Source organism: Eretmochelys imbricata, chromosome 1, assembly GCF_965152235.1.
Source record: "Eretmochelys imbricata isolate rEreImb1 chromosome 1, rEreImb1.hap1, whole genome shotgun sequence".
Taxonomy (NCBI): Eukaryota; Metazoa; Chordata; order Testudines; family Cheloniidae; genus Eretmochelys; species Eretmochelys imbricata.
Window position 1 is genome coordinate 64852988 of NC_135572.1, and position 19281 is coordinate 64872268.

Genomic DNA, 19281 nt, shown 5'->3' on the forward strand with positions numbered 1-19281 from the left:
ACCTACTTTCTTTGTTCCTAGATGTATACATTTAACCATATTAAAATGCATATTGTTTACTTCCACCCAGTTTACCAATGGAGCCAGATTGCTCTGAATCAGTGACCTGTCCTCTTCATTATTTCTCTTTCCCCAATTTTTGTGTCATCTGCAAACTTTATCTGTGATATTTTTGTTTTGCCTTCGCTTTGCAGGTTAACAGTAGGTATACCACAGCCCCCAAGCTCCTCTGAAAGCATCTCCCTGTAGTATCTAGCACCAGTCACTGGACGTTCTCAGAAATTACACACACCTTGACTCGTACAACTCAGGATCAGGTCCTTTATAACATCTTAGCACTGATATATATTTATAGTACAAATTTATTATCAAAGATTTAAGAGATACTGAGTTAAGCAAAATGATGGAAACAAACGGTTACATATAAAACAGAGTATAACACACTTCTTAGAGTGCAAACTTTAACAGGCTAAAATCCTTGTCTAAAGTAGTTTCTCATGTAAGGCAATCTCCAAGCTTCACTAACCAAGATGCTTGGGATCCACTTTTCATGAATGCAAAAAGTTTTGTCCTTTTTGCTCTCTCAGTGATGGATAAGAAAATATCATTTTGCTTGTATTTCCCAAAACTCATGGTTTTGTCCCTAGAGTCAGGATGACCCCCATCATTCCTGCCCTAGTGTTCTTGCTCTAAGTTATCTTCACATACTTGCACTGACTCCATATGCAAAATGAGCTCCCACGGTGTCTGCTTACAATGCTTAATTGACACATGAACCTATGCAGACAGGTACATACCTTTGGCAAAACTTGTTTGTCAACCCTGCCTCGGACGCAGATTCTAAAATATATTTTCAGTACATACACACAACTCCTTAAATATCATCTGTATATACATCACACAACGATTGAGGATCAATGTGATGCTGCCTTTCATTTAAGATCTCACATAGCATACGGTTTTCATAGTATTTATCTATGTCAGGTGCTGTTACACAGAACAATGAACCTTTTCCAAGCTGATACCCACGGGCCTTTGTGTCACACCCTCCCACTTCCCATATATATCCTAGTGCCCCAATCTGCTTGTTCCCCTATTCTGCTCACTCTTTTGCTTCAGTACACTGAACTCTTCTTGCCCCTGGAGTGATAGACAGGAAAATCACACAGCAGGCCTTGAATTGTGACTGACTAGGGCCAGATGTTGAACTCTCTCTTTTCCCCCCGCCCACTACCATCTTGCTGCAGCCTTCCTTAGTTGCATCTATGGCACTGGCAATCAGAATGAATGATGCCAACTTCAAGCTGTAATCAGGTGATAAAACCAAGCAACCACTGATGCGGCAGCATTATTCTTCTAAGAGGGTTAACACTTTTGTAATTGCTGGCAACTGCACCCTTTAGGCCCTGTGTCTTACCCACAAAGGCCCTACCCTGTTGCTCCTTCCTTCCCCCCTCACTGGATTGTCTCAAGGCGCCTGCCTGCCTCCAGGTAGGAGGCAGTCCCAGCTGAGTAGAGGCTGGCATGGGTTAATGACACCATGCCTCCCCCGCTCCCTGGTAACTGGACTTTCAGTTCCGGTGCCATTTAGGGTTCCCAGCTCCCCTTTTTGAGCAGATTTTCCAGTTGAAAACCGAGCACCTGGCAACCCTAAATGGCACCAGGACCAAGGTGCCACAAGTACTCCTTTTCTTTTTGCAAATACAGACTAACAAGGCTGTTACTCAAAAACCAGCTGGGTGCCAACCCTGTGTTCCCCACATGCCAGGGGAACAGCCAGGAAAGGAGGCCTCCCCCCCCCCCCCCCCCCCAGTGGCGGTCTGGACCTCTCTGCTGTTGCTGCCTGCGGAAGACCCAAAGCGCTGGGGAGGAATGGGGATGGTCTGAATTACCGCTGCTCTGACAGCTGCGGAGGGGGTGGGGGGAAGGAGCAGTATGAACAGCAGCAGCCACCACCCCGCGGGCGGGCCCGCCTGCTGCTGCTGAAGAAGAGGGGCTGGTTATTTCACAACCGCAGCTGCTCGTGGCTAAATTCACAGGAGCGCACCCTTCCGCCCCGCAGGAGAAAGAGCAGCTGGCTCCGCTCCAGGGGAGGAACGCCGCCCGCGGGGGGGCTGGGGGCAGCCTCTCCAGCCCGGACCGAGTCTGGAGCAGCAGACCCCAGGCAGCGCCCCTTTGCCGGCGGGAACCCGGCCTAGGCCGGAGGAAGAAGAGGAAGGGAGGGGCAGAGTTTGGGGGTGCGGAGGTGCTAGCAGCGACGACAGCCATGACTTCTGCCTCGCCGCCGCGCCCTGGGCGGGAGCTGAGGGGCGGGGAGCCCCTGCACACAAGTGCCTCTTTCCCCAGGGTTAAATCTGCGGCCTTCCTGTGCCAGGCCCGCTCCCGCCCGCCTCCCACGCTGCAGCGGACGGACAGGTTGCAGCAGCTGGAGGCCTTGCTGGCCAGGGGCTGGGGTCCCGCTGCCGAGCCGGGAGCCAGCAGGGCCCGGCCCCGCGGAGGCTCGGTGAGCGTTGCCATGCCAGCCACAACGGGGCGGGGCAGGAGCCGGCTGAGCGCGCCACGCTCCCAGTCCTCCCGCGCTAGGGGGCACGAGGGAGGATCCTCCCCGCAGGGGCGTTCGCCTCGCTCGCTAGCAACCAACGAGCGGCAGCGACGGGGGGCCGACCGCCTCGGCCTCCCTTCGTCACGTGGGGCTGACCCGCGGCGGTTACTGGACGCAGGAGAGTGACGTCACCCCACCCCCGTCGGTCCCCTCCGTCTCTGTGCGCGCGCGTGCGCCGCGGGACGGCGGGTTCGTGGCTCCGCTCTCACAGCGGCCAGGCGGGCAGCATCATGGCGGCGGCCCTGGACCCGGCCCGTCCGCGGTGAGTCTCCCCTTTCCCCTGCCTCGCGGCCCCGGCCGGAGCCGCCGCGGCCCCCTCTAACCGCGCGCCGCTGTGTTGTTCTCTCGCCAGGTTCCCGGACGGTGACGTCGAGCAGGACCCCGGGGCGGCGGCGCAGGTGAGAGGCCGGGCGCGGCGATGGGCGGGAGGGCGACTGACAGGGGCCCGCGGGGCGGGGCAGGGCAGCGGCCTGGGCATCTCCTGTGCCCTGAGCCTCGCCCGCGCTGCGCTAGCAGGGACCACCCCTGTCCTCAGCGGGAGTTGGACCCGCGTGTTGGCTTGTCCCGAGCTAGGGCCTCGGCTGGTCGCTCGGCCACGTGTGTCACACCTGCAGACACACGTGGCCGAGCGACCAGCCGAGGCCCTAGCTCGGGGCGCGCCTGATGCAGCTCAGGGCTTGTCTACACTACCGTGGCGGGGTCGCTCTAGGAGACGCAGCTACCTGAATAGCGCGACTGAAGTCGATGCGCTTAGGTCTACTTACTGCGGTCAGTCGACAGCTGGCGCTCTCCCAGTGACTCTGCTGGCGCTTCTCGTTCGGGTGGAGTACCGGAGTCGATGGGCGAGCGCTCAGCTACAAATCGACCCCCCGCTGGATCGATTGCTGCCCACTGATCCGGTGGGTAGTGTAGACAAGGCCTCAGTAGTTAAGGCTATGTCGAATTTCTCTACTTAAAACACGTTAACATTAGCGTATGGTTAGCGTTTTTGTTGTGGCTCCTGTGAGAGCACCTCTGAGCCCTTTAGGAGCTAACAAACTGAGCCTCAAAGTCTCTGTAAGTATAACGCCCACAGACCCCGGTCGTCAGTGGGTGGGATTGAATGCGGGACTTCTGGAGCTTAGTGCATGAGCTAAAAGTCAACTGGCTGTGAGCTAAGGCTGTAGAGCAGACTCATTTTATTTCTCTCTCTCACTAGTCTCGTTGCCACTAGATGGGACACAACACCACACTCAGAAGGTGTGTGGGTTACACAAGGTAGAAAAGTGTCATAGAGCTGTGAAAATGGAGACACAGAGTCCTGAAGTGATTTTCCAGCAGCCTGGCTGAGTTGGTGTTAGGGCTGGAATAAGAATCCAGATTTCTTGACCTCATTTTCTCTCTAATACTAGACCATAATATCTCTCCATGGGACTGTTTGTTATTATGGAGGCTGCCTCAAGTAGCTATTTTCAGCACTAGCATTTTTGTAATGTGCTAACTAAGTGTGCTAAGAGCATTATGGGCAACGATAAAAACAGGATCCCAGCTCTGAGTAGATTACAGTTTAAATAACATACAGATGAAGCATGTTTTGCAAGGAAAGATGCAGATTGACTGAGCAGAAAAGTTTTATGCATGACTTTAATCGTTTTTGTTTTCTCTTAGTCTACACCATAACTGTTTCTTTCAAAGGAGATACTTGGGTTAGGAATAAATTATTTTTGAAGAGAGGGTAGAACCATATCAGGCAGCAAAGGAATAGATTTCAGGTATAGTACTCCTGGGGGAATTCTGCGCCACTGCGCAATGCAGAATTTTGCAGAAATTAATGTTTTTTGCACAGAATTTCCTTTCCCCCACAGAAATGGGCTGCAGTGCTTCTTGCCGCTACTAGGGGCCACTGGACCCGGCAGAGCCTAGTTTGTGATAGAAGACACTGTCCTGGGGGAGGCGGGGAAGAGCTAGAAAGTTCCTGGCAGCTGCAGTTCCCAGCACACCCTCAAGGAAGGAGAGGTTTGGCGCACAGGAAACTCCACACAAGTGCCAAACTAGTTGAAACTGGTGTGATTATGTAGTGTTGTTTTGACAAACAAAATTTGCAGAATTTTAAAATATTGAGTGCAGAATTTTTAGTTTTTTGGCCCAGAATTCCCTCAGGAGTAGTATAGGGAGCAAAAGAGAAGATGAAAAACAAGTACTTAGGATACTGATATGAAATTGTACAATAATTTGAGGGCAAAGACGAAGGTTTTCAAGTGGGTGTCGAGGTAAGGAAGAACGACTGAAGGATTTGGAGAGGGGCTAGATGTAACTGGAATTGTGGGCCAAGATAAATGATGCTCTGGCAATCATTTCATTGAAAGGAATAAGTTTAGAGATTTGGAGCCCATGCAAAGATCTTAATAGTAAGAATGGAGTGGAAAAGATGAATTGTGGAGATGATTTCCACTTTTAAACTAAAGATGATCTATGGAAATATCACAAAATAGCCACACACATATCTGCAGCCTTTTCTGTGTGTGAGCCCAAGCTCTAAGTGTTTGTTACAGGTGAGTGCAATTATTAAGAATCATTTTGTTTAAAAGAAATTGTCAGTAGAATCTGATCTGATATTATACAAATGCCTTAGGTCAGGTTTCATTAATGTAGGACTAGAAGAGGCTATCTTACCTAAGCAAGTCTTTGTTAAAAGCCACTGCATTTTTTTTCAAGGTACACTGTTGTATCAAGACTGCATATTTGAAGTGGTGCTCTTAAATAGTCTGCAGTGGACTACTTAAATTAAAGTAAGAGCATACTTCAATGCCAAGATTTTAAAAAACAGCTACTATGTTCATTTTTAGACACTTCAGCTTGGGTCCAATATATTTGAAGGATCACATGTAAATATAGACTCAGGAACCTAACTTTAGGAACTTGGTTCTTAAAACCTTGGCCTAAAGTTATATGAATAGATCATTCCTTTATTTTGAAGTTTTTATATAGTTATCTCCTATCTGTGTGTTCCTAAATTGTGGAATTAGATGAGAATTCTTGTGGTGCACAGCCTATATTTTTTTCCTTAAAATTTACCAAATGCTTTGCAAATGTAAGTTGTGAAGATTTGATACAGCACCAAATCTGTTTGAGCTAAAATTATAACGGTTAGTAAAACAATATGCAAGTGTTCTTCATTTTAACTCTGGCAGCTAATCATGTATTTCCTTCGTTGTCACATGGCTGCCTTTTTAAAGCTAAGTACTTGTATAGCAAAGGGGGCCATATTATCTGAATACCTGCCTCTAAAGCATTTGAAAACAAATAGCTATCTTTCTTCCGAGCCTCCTGGAGGAAAGGCTTAATTAGTTAATTTCTTTATATTTATGCAGATGGTTTGTATCTGATGGTTTGTCATTTGTGAGGAACATACTGAAGAGAGAGCCATGTCAATTAAATAGATTTTGCATTTAGTTTTTGAAAATCTTGTGGTCGCTCTTCTGGGTTTGAGCTCTGTAGTGCACGTCTTTTTTTTTTTTTCTTTCTGTGAAAGACTTGCAGTGCTTGCAAGCCTCCTACTTCTGATCTATACTTTCAGTATTATGGTGGAATGTAGCAGCTATGGGAAGTCCATGTAGGTGGAGGGAGAGGCAGTTTCTCAAGAGACCAGAGCCAGTCCCATGGAGGGCTTTGACAGTCAGGACACACACACTGAATTGTAATTTCTGTTGGCTCTCCATTGAGTACAGGGAACGAAGCACCAGGGTGTTCTGTTCAGAATCATGTAGCTAACCAATCTGGCTGTTGCATTTTGTACTAGCTGGAGTTTTTTCCATGTATGCCTTCATTCTATCCTATCCTGGAAGGGCAGGAGGATGCCTCTTATCGTTATAAATGCTTTCATGACTGCTACTTTTGAATCTACTGAATTCTTAGAAGGGCATTCATGTAAGCAGATCAAATTCTGCTTTTTTTGTGTAACATGCTTGGTCTGTCCTTCTTTCTCCTAGCTCTCTTTGTTGAGGTACACCAGAGTTCACTGCCAGGTGTGCATGTCCTCTGGACACTATTCCCTCCTGAGGCACTGTAGGTAGTTCTTTAGAATTCATTTGTTCATTTAAATGCAGGTAGTCCATAGCAGAACGCACAACATAATCAGTAAAGAGCTAGTCTATTCCATGCATGGTACTGGATTCCATCCTCAGATCCGTGTTTGGGCTACTGGCTGTTTTAAGCCTGCAAAAGGAGCCTTGATCCACCTTTTGTTTATCAGTTTTCTGCTTTTTATTACAGGAGAAACGTGAGCAATTGGGCCCTCTCTGGCTGAAACTTCTAATACTTAATTTGTAGTTCTCTTTCACCCTCTTGTTTCTTCAGTTATATGGCTTGTCTAAACTTTAAATTGTAAGCTCTTTTGCACAAGGGCTACATCTTCCTCTGTGTTTGTCAGCACCTAGCATGATGAGGCCCTGATCCTAATTGTGTTCTTTGAGCACTGCAACAACACAAATACAGAAAAAACGTCATTTCTGTTGGCATGTATAACATATGTTGTACTATTCTGCCATCTTCTTAATTTTCACATAGGAGAAATCTGGGTAATCAGTTTAAAAATGGAAGTTTATAACTGTACTCACCTGAGCAGCAACTGTTCAAGACTTAAATCTCCATCTCTATGCATTAGCTGAAAACAGTTGTCTGCCTCAAATTGTGATCTCTCTGTAGTTGCACTTCAAGTGGGTCTCTGGAGGGGAGAAAAAAAAAAGAAAGAAAGAAATTGAAGGGATGGATGGTGGCTGACCCTGAGCAGGTGGGCAAGGTGAGACAGTGAGATGCAGTGCAGAGGTCAGGCACAGAGTGGCTGAGGAGTGCAAGCACTGTGCATTTCTAGTGCAGTAGTGGCTCTGGCCTCAAAGGACAGAGAGGTGGCATTACGGTGGGGCTGTTCCCCTACATCAAAGTGCACTGGCCAGAAGAGTTAGCTTGGTTCTGGAGGGTAGTGCATACCTCACTCTTTCCCAGGTTGGCAGAGCTGCTGTATTCCTTGGAAGCCCAGGAAGAATTCTTGTTAGCCAGGACGCATTTTAGCTGGGGACTCCTACTGCATCTGATCTTGGTACAATCTCTATAGACCACTGACTGAACAGTTCTTAAGTACAGGTTTTAATATGGCATCACGTAATAACATAACAATGGCCATGCTGGGTCACACCAATGGTCCATTTAGCCCAGTGTCCTGTCTTCTCACAGTGGCAAGTGTCAGATGCTTCAGAGGGAATGAACAGAACAGGGCTATTACTGAGTGATCCATTCCCTGTTGTCCACTTCTAGCAATCAGAGGTTTAGGGACACTCGGATCATGGGGTTGTGTCCCTGACCACCTTGGGTAATAGCCGTTGATGGACCTGTCTTCCATCTACTTATCTAATGCTTTTTGAACCCAGGTATAGTTTTGGCTTTCACAACATCTCCTGGCAACAAGTTCCACAGGTTGTCTGTGTGCTGCATGAAGAAGTATTTCCTTATGTTTGGTTTAAACCTGCTGCCTGTTAATGTTCGATAGTGCCTCTGGTCATTTAAGAGCTGGCTTTTTAAACCCTTCTTGTCCCTGCGTTAGCCCTGCCCTATTGTCAAGAGATCTCAAAAGGGTTAGGAATCAAAGGAAAGCAGGCTAAAACCTCGTTAGTAAGATCTCAGCCTACCCAAAACAGACCACACTTTAACTTTCAAGCAAGCAAGCACACAAACTAACTCACCCGAAGGATCTCATTATCTCTCCTTCACCTGGAGAATTCCCTTGCAAAACTCCCGTTTACTACTCCTGTTTGCTATCTCCCTGCTCCTGTTTGCTAGTTCATGTTTTGCACCAGTAGGAAGGAAATACTCGTACCAGTGTAAATGCTACTAAAGATACCATATTGACAGGATTCTTACTCTTCAAAGAGTGTTTAGTGTGCATGGATACTGGCCTTTCTGTTCCTCAAGACTGAAGAACTTTGAGGGCTTTGAAAGCTTCTGCGTATTAATGTGCTAAGTAGCTGAGATGTGAGAGTAGGAATCCACTGAGGTAACTCAGGAAGTAGAATTACTGAGAGTAACTATCCCTTATTTTAATAGTTTCAGAAAGCAGTACAAGACTTACCTTCTTTAGCCAAATGTCTACCTGGTAAGGTGTAAACCAGAGGCACCTATTTCGAAGTGCATATCTAGCATGGGGAGCAATTATTGCTGCTCATTTTGGGGATTTATAAATTGGTCTGTGCTGAGCACACATCGTGGAAATGGGTGTACTATAACTTATTTAAAACATGTTTGCTTTCTTTTTCACAAGTCATTTGAATAAACATATAAGGGTCAGGTTTCAGAGTAGCAGCTGTGTTAGTCTGTATTCACAAAAAGAAAAGGAGTACTTGTGGCACCTTAGAGACTCACCAATTTATTTGATAAATCTCCTCACTGTATTTTCCACTGAATGCATGCGATGAAGTGAGCTGTAGCTCATGAAAGCTTATGCTCAAATAAATTGGTTAGTCTCTAAGGTGCCACAAGTACTCCTTTTCTTTTTTGCATATAAGGATCAGTCAATCATATTTTGGACTTTGTTAGCTCTAAGGTAAAGGCTTTGGGGATCAAAATAGCCAGGCATTCCCGTGAGCTCAGGATATTTAGTTCTGGTGTAATTTCACTTAAAGCAAAATTGTGCTAGTTGGTGGTTGGTTGATTTTTTATTTTTTTTTGGGGGATTTTGGATTTTTTTTTTTTTTCAGCAACACATTTCACTGTGGGCTACTCACTGGGTTCTATTGTTAGAGGGATTTACAGAAACTGTCATGTTAAATTTTTGTATTTGGATTTGCAGAAGCTGACAGTGGCCTTGGAACAGAAGCCAGATGATGCAGAGTATTACTGTCAAAGAGCTTATGCTCATATTCTTCTACAGAACTACTGGGGTAACATCTCTTAAACTATACTGTGTATCCCTTTAAGACCACATTATGACATTCCTTACAGAAAGATGTCTTAAATCAAGCAAAGGATAATGATAGTTTTAGAAATTTGTCATTTTTAAGCAAAGCAACCCACATTTGACACTAATATAGCTCTTCCGGTATCTGATTACTTCTGGTCTCTCATGGAAGCTTTCCAGTTCTAACTTTCCATTTAGTGTGTTGAGTACACTAATGAAAGAATAACCCATTCTTTCAATTTATTGTTTAGTTACTTTAGTTACTATATTTAGATTTCAGATAGGCCTTAAACCCTCTCCTTATTTTATTAAAAGTGACGTAACACTTCAAATATGTTCTGTTTTGAGAAAAGTTTCACTTTCTAAATGGTTCCTTGTGTCTGATCCAGTTCTTAAAAAAATAAAAATAAACCTTAAATTTTGAATAGAATTGTACTTGGAACAAACAGCTTAAGCCCAAACTGACTGACTGACTGAAGGTCACAGTCCATTGCACTTAGGGGGCAGAGCTGCAGAATGAAGGATAGACTAGCTGTATGCTTCTGCGGAATTCTGCGTCAAAAAATTAAAAATTCTGAGCCAAAAAATTAAAATTCTGCACACATTTTAAAATTCTGCAAAATTTATTTGTCAAGATAGCACTCTATATTCACACCAGTTTCAATTATTTTGGTAATTTATTTCAGGGTACCTGTCAGCAAGTATGTCTGTAACAATACAAACACACACAAAATTTCCCCCAGGAGTAGAAAGTTTAAAGAAACTCTTGTGACAACCCAGTTCCTGCTTCTCTGCCCCTCTCCCCTCCCAGCCCAGACACTCACACCCCTTTCCCCTCCCGCCCCTCAGAGCCCAGCCATGGGCCCCCTCCCCGACCCAGACACTCTCACCCCCCCCCCAAGAGGCCAGCTGCGCCCCCTCCCCTCCCCACCCTTCCGGTCCGGACATTCACAGACCCTACGCCCCCCAGATCCTCGGGATCCAGAGGGAGAAACAGCCAGTGCCACCGCTTCCTTCCTTCAGGTCATGCTGGGAACTGCAGCTGCTAGGAACCCTCCTTTCCTTCCCCCTGGCCTTATCTTCTATTTGTGAACTGGGATCTGCTGGTTCCTGTGGCCCCTAGTGGCGGCCAACATCTCTGCAGCCCATTTCTGTAGGGCAGTGTTTCCCAGAGTGTGGTATGCGTCCCCTGGTGGTACATGAAAGGGTTTCAAGGGGTACACAGCAGAATTTTTTATTTTACTTTATCATAGGTTTTTTTTAGCAGCAGAAAACAGTTCACTAAAATTTAATATATAAGAATGGTATACATTTGTACAGTAGAAATGCACACCGGTTTACATTGTAATTATTATGATAACATGTTCAGTAACATCTAATAGCACAGCAGAGCCGACGCAAACCACGTGTGCGCATTACCGCGGCTCGGGCAATACACTTGCATTTGTGGCATGCGCAGAAGTCATACTGACGGATAAAAGATAAAAGTGAATAACTACTCGTAGTAATCTAAAGATCGTAGCAAGTACATACTTGGTGTGTACTAATATACAAAATTTCTGTTTTTGTTAAACCCATTTACAATGGATAGCTGGCTAAAAATGGGAAGTTTGAAGCGTACAAAAGAAAATTATGAAGGAAATACGAATGTTAGTGATAATTATACTGGAAAATGCAGTGATAATGCTACATCAGACAATTGTGACAACAAAATTAGTGAACCATGTGGACCGTCTGTAAGTTTATTGAACGTATCAGCTGTAAATAAAATGAAAAAAGCCTGCAAATATGTTGAAGAATATCTTAAACTGGGATTTTCGTGGACTGGTGATGAGGTAGAGCCTGTTCCACTATGTGTGATTTGTTACTAGACTCTCACAAATGAAAGTATGAAACCATTCAATGTAAAACGCCATTTTGATAGCAAACAAAGAATACGAGGGAAAACCTGTAGAATTCTTCGAAAATAGGTGCAAAGATCTCCAAAAGTCCCAGAAAACAATTTGTAATGTGATGGGAGGTGAAAATATGAAAGCTTTGGCAGCTTTATATCGTGTGGCATACTTAATTGCAAAGTCCGGAGCTGCTGAAGTGATTGGCGAGACATTAGTAAAACCTGCAGCGAAATTAGTGGTGCAAGTGATGATTGGAGACAAGGCTAGCAAAGCTATAGGTTGTGTCCCCCTCTCAAGTTCGTCCTAGAATCACAGATATGGTCGAAAACATAAATTATTGTCAAAAGTACAAAAGAGTCGTTACTATGCACTGCAAGTGGATGAATCCACTGATATTGTGAATTTAGCTAATCTTTTGTTGTTGTTTGTCGGATACGAACTGAATAATGAAGTCCATGATGTTTTGTGCTGCCAACCTATGCCAACACATATAACTGGAGAAGCTATTTTTAAAGTTATTGATGACTTTATCAAAAACAATGACTTGAATTGGAGTCGTTGTGTTGGAATAAGCACGGATGGCACCAGAGCCATGATTGGTTCGAAAAAAGGAGCTGTTGCACATGTTCGAGGTGTTGTGTCAGAAGCAAAATCGACTCATTACATTCACAGGGAAGCACTTGCCACCCAGAACATGCAGGCAGATCTAAAGCAAGTACTGGATGAAGCTGTGAAAATAATCAACTTTGTGAAAGTCTTTCCTCTGAACACCTGGCTGTTTTCTCAGCTTTTTGATGAGACGGGCAGTGATTACACACAACTCCTATTTCACACTGAAGTGCACTGGCTTTCGTGTGGAAAAGTTCTGAATCGCCTGCTTGAGCTGCGAGAAGAACTGCAAGTTTTTTAGATGAAACGTTTAACCTGCGAAACCATATACCCGACTGGAAATGGCTATGCAAACTAGCATATATTGCAGATATCTTTGCTCATTTAAACAACCTCAATCTATCTTTGCAAGGGAAACTCATGTCCATATTCCATGTTCAAGACAAAGTGAATGCCATGGTCACAAAATTGAAATTGTGGCATAAACGTCTTAGTCATCATGAACTGGATTCCTTTCCATCTCTTCATGATTTAGTAATAAACTCGACTAACGAACTTGATAACGATGTGTTGCAAATCATGAAGCAGCATTTGGAAAGCTTGCGGACAGATCTTTGTAAGTATTTCCTTGAACAGGATGGCATCTTTGAATGGATAAGGAACCCTTTTATCATCAATGTTCAAACATTGCCAAATAACCTCTCTGCTTCAGAAGAACAGCTCTTGGAGCTGGCTTCAGATAGCTTCCTGAAAACAAAATTTGAGCAAAATACACTGACGTCATTTTGGTTGGGGGTTAGCTCTGAATATCCAGCTCTATCGGACAAAGCTGTCAAGTATCTTCTGCCTTTTCCGACCTCGTATTTGTGCGAGATTGGATTCTGTGCGCTGGTGGGCATCAAAACAAAAAAACAAAATTGTCTTTATTGACATGGAGCCCCATCTTTGTCTTAAGATCACAAACATCGACCCAGATATCGCTGCAATAGTGTCTGGTCAAAAGCAGTTCCATCCCACACACTGAATAGTTTGGTTTGTACTGAAAATTTTTCAATACTTAAAGAGTAAGTATTAAAACTAGTGCTTTCTTGACTAACCTAACCAAACCAACGTATTTTAATTTCAGAATGACACACATTCACTTATACACACACACACACACGCTGTTCTGCCAGACTGTTGATTCGCTTCTATTATTTTAATTATTTATAGTACTTTCTATATGTAATTATTATTTCTATTAAAATCTTTTGTTTCAACTGCATGTAATATAATTTTGTATTTATTTCTAATATTCATTTAATCCAGAATGAAACGAATTAGGGGTGTGTTATAAAAATGTGGCTACCAAACCCCTCACCCCAATTATCTTCACCGGAGAAGGCGTATGCCAGTAAGACAAGTGTCTCAAAAGGGGTACACAACTGCTGTAATTTTGGGAAACACTGCTTAGGGAAAAAGGGAAATTCTGTGTGCCCAACATTAATTTCTCAAAATTTTGCATTGCACAGTAGTGCAGAATTCCCCCGTGAGTAGCTGTAGCAGATTTGAGTGGTGAAAATATTGTAAGATAATTTCTGTACTTCAATAGCATGACTTTCTGCATAAATTGAGAAAACTAATACTAAACACTCTTCTTTTAAGATGTGAAAACGGAGCTCAGGAATCTAACTGTAGCATTAAGCCCAAGCTACTTGTTCACTTAGGCAATGCCTTTAGTGTTTCTAGAATAGAGTAATGTACTTTACATTAAAAAAACATGACTGCTTATTTGTAGGATCTCTGCCATACTTTTGAAGGTGTGAGATTATGGCTAAATGTTTAGCTGGGACTGAATTGTCACTTTGCCTTTTAGATCTTTAGTTTAAGATACGTAACTGGAATAATGCAATTCTTAAGAGACTAACATGCAAAATTGACTTCCTACAGATGCTGTTGCAGATGCAAAGAAGTCCCTAGAACTCAATCCCAATAATGCCACAGCTTTTCTCAGGAAAGGGTATGTAACCATTTAAGAAACCACAGGCAGAAAGTTTCCATTTTCCATTTTTGAAATCTGTTGTACTCATTCTAGCACTACTACAGTTTGCATCAGATTGCGGTCTCAATTGCCCTTTTATAGAAGGCAGACTAAATAAATTAATGTGGTGAGGGTCAGTCTCGAGGAGTGGGTGGGGGGAGCATTCATAGCTTTAATCATTTGGATCTTTATAAGAGGGCTGTTGGACAATGGCATTTTAAACAGTTTTTATCGAAGATTCTGGTGATTCACTGTGAAGTATCTGTAATAGAGCTCTTGTATTATTAGACAATGTGCCAAATTCCCCCACATTTCTACCTTTACAATGTTATTCTGTTCTTAGCATCTCAGTTAATTGTAACTTATAAATTACAGTTGTGGCAAATTTGTAGCTTTTGTTTATTAACAGCGAATTTAATAAGTCATGTACTACTTTTCCATCCAGATACAGTGTAAAGTAAAATATACTATGCTTAGCGGAAGTGTGAATTCGATTGGAAACATAACTACTGTGCCCTTGTTTTTCCTGTGTGCATGTCAGGATAAGTGAATACCATAGCAAAAACTATGCTTCTGCTCTAGAGTCTTTCAAAGAAGGACAGAAATTGGACAGTAAGTATTGAAACTACACTTCTTTTTGCACACTAATCAGTAAATATTTAAAAAGTTTTATATGAGGCTCAGGTTAAATTGAAGAACAAGATTTTCAGAAGTGACTTAGGTGCTGCAACTTTTGTATACCCAGCTAGACTCGTGTGAAACAGGCGTAACTTTTGGGAAGCACAGAGCACCCCCTCACTTAAAAATCAAGCCCTTTTAAAGCATCTAGAATTGGCCACAAAATATCAGTAGTCACTTCTAAAAATGTAAGCCCATGTGTTTCAGTTCCCTATGGGTTAAATGAGGATATTTCCCTGCTTCAGACATACGTTGTGGATAAATTCAGGCGTTTGAGGTGATCTGGTATTATGGTGATGAGCATCATGGAAAAGCCTACAAATAGACTGAATTCCTCTTATACAAGGTGAAGTTGTAAACTAAGTAAAACACAACTTTGTCTGCACAGTTTCTTGGAATTTACACAACTCCAGATATATGTCTGAGCTCATAAACTATGCTTGTGACTCTCTTACCTTAGATTATACTGAAAACTACAGAAGAGTGTTTAATATCCCCTGTTTTTTTCATCTCTTAACTTACTTTTTGGTTGGGCTAAGGGCCTAGTTTTCTGTCATATGGAGTTACTAATACATTAATCTCTGGATTCCTGAACTCTTAAATCGGTGAAGTATGGAGCTTTTGAAAAACTGGCCTTTTCTCCAACTTTTTTTTTTGCATCTTGCTAAATTTTCAGCCTCCAATGACTTTCTGTGGCAAGGAATTCCATAATCTAATTATGCACTGGGAGAAAAAATGTTTTCTTTGTCAGTTTTGACTTTTCTACCTTTCAGTTTCATTCAGTGTTTCCTTGTTTTATGAGATAGGGAGAACAGAAATTCCCCATCTACTTTCTGTATGCCATTCATTATTTTTATAGACTTTCATTGTGTCCCCTCTTATTTATCTTCTCTGTACAGTAACCCATTCCAATCTTTGCAATCTCTCTTCTTATGAGAGTTTTTCCATGTCCTTGATTTTTCCTGTTGCCCTTCTCTGAACTCCTTCTACTTAATTGTGCAATATTCTTTTTGAGATGGGTGATCATTACTGTACACAGCCTTCCCGATAGCATTGCAGCATATAAAGGTATTATATTCTCCATTCCATTCTTATGAATTCAAACTTTTTGACTGCAGTGGCATATTGAGCAGGGGTCTTCATTGATCTGGTCACAATAATGCCCAGGTCCCTTTCCTGAGCAGATTGTTAATTTAGAACCCCCTAAGGTGTATGAGTAGTTTAAATTTTTTTCTCCGGCATGCGTTACTTTGAATTTACAGATATTTAATTTAATTTGCCATCATGTTGCCTAGCTTCACCTGGCTTGTTTAGGTGTCTCTGAAGTTCCCTCACAGTCTTCTCTGATCCTTGCTAATCTAAATAGCAAAATTTGAAGATGTCAGAGTTATCTCACTAGTCCCCTCCTTTTCCCCCCCCCCCCTTCTCTCACCCTGTAACGGCTTAACTTTTTTTTTAGTTTATTCATCTGAGACTAGGGACCTTGTCAAAGGCCTTTTGGAAACCAGTCTAAAATAAACTGTAAACCTGTTCTCCTTTACTCTCTACTTTATTGACTAGTGAGATGCTATTTTCTGTTGCAGAAATTATGCTGGTTAGGTCTTGTCTCATATAACACCTTCCAGGTATGTTGTATTTTGGATAATAGTTTTAACCAGTTTGCCTGGTACAGATGTAAATCTTACTGGTCTGTAATTCTCCAGTTTACCCCTTAAGGCTTTTTTAAAATAGAGGTACAGCATTTATATCACTCTTGTTCCAGAGGGCTGGTTTATAGTTAAATTTCATACTTTTGTTAGCACAGCTCTTTCAGAACTTTAATGTGTATAGCATCTGGGTGTAGTGACTTATTTCTCTCTTAAATTATCAGTTTCTTCTAGCATCTCTTTTTAATCTTTGATAATACCTCATTTATTTCAAGAGAAGAGCAGGGCCAAGATTGGAATCTCCCCAACGCCCTTTGAAGTGAAGACTGATGCAAAACAGTCATTTAGCTTCTCAGCAATGACCTTATCTTCCTTAATTGCTTCCTTTAGTCCCCTGTAATATAGCAGATCCTCCAGTTCTTTCACAGGCTTCCTGCTTATGATGTACTTGCTGATATACTTACAGAATCTCTTTATTCCTTACACCTTTTGCAAATATGATTTACTTTGTAAGCATATGTATTATTCAAACACAAAATGTGCACACTGTCCTAAAAGAATACACTTGAGTCCCTGGCTTACTAGGTAGGTCTGCCAGTCTTTTGGATTTTCCCTTAAATGATGATTTTCTTTTCATTCTCTATAGAGTTTCTTCAAAACCAATCAGGTTATGCTAAGATCACACTTGATATTAATCTGACTGGAAGTGAGTGCAAGTCCCTTTTAAAATTGATGAGATTTTGAATTTAGCTGTCTTGGCTTCTGTGATTTTTGTATTTGCACCATTTTCGACCTTTTTCATGCAGCTAACTGATACAACCTCCTTTGCAAACAGACTTGTTTTAGAAATCTGGATCTTCAATTTTAAATGTGAGAAAAGAAGGAAGAAACTCAGTATTATGGTCCATCCACTTCTGATCTGAATGATGTTTCAAAATGAAAGATTATAATCATGAAGCTCAATGGCTCAACCTGCAGGTGTTACTGTACGTTTCAGTGGTGTCATGAAAATGTCTTGCTTGTAGGCTCCACGTTATGTTGTTTCAACAGACAAAGTTTTATTTAACAGTGGACTTGATTTTCAATTAATTGGGTTTTTTCAGCCTTTGGTGAGATGATCGTAAATTCTGTTTTGTTGTCGCTATCAACTCTTGACAGTATTTGTTTTACTTAATTATGATCTTTATTCTATTGAGTTACTTATATTCCAACCACTTCAACTCTAGGCAAGTGGTCTTACAGTAGTAATATAAATTAATCACCTATTTGCAAATTTCACCTTTACTAAAATCATAAAGACTAATCATGTAGTATATTCAACCATGTAAAGACAGAAAAATATTAGCCAGCTTTATATAGAATTGTGTCATAGGATGCCCTGCCACCTTCAAGATGTTGCTAGATTCTAGCAAACAAAGCCCCATTAAGATCTTGAATATGCTAGAAAGGGTTTGCCAGTGTAGCTATGCTGGCAAACACTCCTAGAAGAGAGACATCTTATACCAGCAAAACCCAGTTTCCTGAATAAGATAAGCTATGTCTATGCTAGGGCTTTTGCTGGTATAACTATGTCAATTACGGTTGTGATTTTGTTTTTTTACGCTCCTAAGTGACCTAGCTATGCTGGCAAAACTGTTAAGTGAAGACCAGGCCTACTAATCCACAGCTGCACCCCAGTCCCTACTTGCTAATCACCAGTGACTTCACCCAGTAATTTGGGGCTTCTAGCAAATTCTCTCCCTATCTTATTGTTGCTTAATAGAGAGCTAGAATCTTGATTTCTCTTCCCTCTTAACTTTCTAATACAACTAGAAACCCCTAGAAAAACACATTAAATTGTGGGTCATCTGTAAACTTTTCTTCACAATTTTGGAGTACCCTCAAATAGAGTGGCTTTTCTGTACTTGTTCAAGTGGAATGCATGTGGATGAGTATTTGAGGAGATCATTCTAAGAAGAGAGGAGAGATGTTTACCATCTTTGGGAACAGTTAAATGGAAGTGGTGAAGAAGCCTGAGAGCTGAATACTAGATTTGGGTCAGTTCAAACTTAATTTAACTTGCTAACTGAACTACTAGTTAGTTCTAAGTGCATTAACATCCAGCCCAACAAAGCTGGGGAGTTAGTTATGTAATTAAACATTAATGTCAAACATAGTATAATTGGTTTGAAGGAGTCCTGACACTTAATATCTAGCCTTCTATATTTAAGAATCAAAACAAAACAGTTCCATTGTTGCAAGTCTGCCCTTTATGCATCCTCATGAAAAGTAATAGTACCCATTTTTAGAGTAGTAGATTTGAGATAGTGAAATGTTGTATATTCAATCTCTTCTAGATGTGGATACTTCTTTTACTATTTGGATTAAAAGATGCGAAGAAACACTAAACAGTAAGAGTGGCTTCATTTATTTTGTACTTGTTTTGATATTTGCCATGCTTTTAAACATTTTTTTTCAAAATCTGAAATCTTTATAGCACTTCTCTTTGTTTACAATAAACTACTAGGTGCCCCAATTGTTTCTGTGAGGACTTTTTTTGCTTAACTTTTATAAATGTTTCTTTAGATTTTTGAAGGAAAAAATCCATGTGAGAATTAGTCATGCAGATGGGAAAAGTACCTATTTCAAGTTCAGACTTCAAGAACAAAAATCCAGATATTTCAGAAACTTTCATAGTTTTAATACAAATCCTGTGTTGGTAAATCTGCCAATGAACATAATCTTAAATAAATCCAATTTATATTAGGAGCCACACAGTTTTGACTCCTGTTGCCCTTGTGTAGAAGTACATGGAGACGAATTTAATGTAAGAGCTCTGTAGTGATGTTGGAGCATGTCTTGCGCTCTGTACCCCAAAATAGAAGCTTGCAAGATTGATAGGTGCGGCACTGGAAAAAAACAATGGA

General features: G+C 42.1%; 1 protein-coding gene across 2 annotated transcripts in view; it reads left to right on the plus strand.

Moving 5' to 3' along the window:
* The first annotated feature begins 2730 nt into the window (after positions 1 to 2730).
* Positions 2731 to 19281, plus strand: part of SUGT1 (SGT1 assembly cochaperone of MIS12 kinetochore complex) — a 49376-nt gene continuing 32825 nt past the window's right edge. The window contains exons 1-6 of one of the 2 annotated variants that reach the window (XM_077812171.1): positions 2731 to 2864; positions 2955 to 3000; positions 9420 to 9510; positions 13961 to 14030; positions 14593 to 14663; positions 18712 to 18765. In XM_077812171.1, the coding sequence (XP_077668297.1) occupies positions 2833 to 2864; positions 2955 to 3000; positions 9420 to 9510; positions 13961 to 14030; positions 14593 to 14663; positions 18712 to 18765 (364 nt within the window). In that variant the 5' untranslated portion in view covers positions 2731 to 2832. The remainder of the gene's footprint in view (positions 2865 to 2954; positions 3001 to 9419; positions 9511 to 13960; positions 14031 to 14592; positions 14664 to 18711; positions 18766 to 19281) is intronic. The other variant, XM_077812179.1, reaches the window with a different exon arrangement.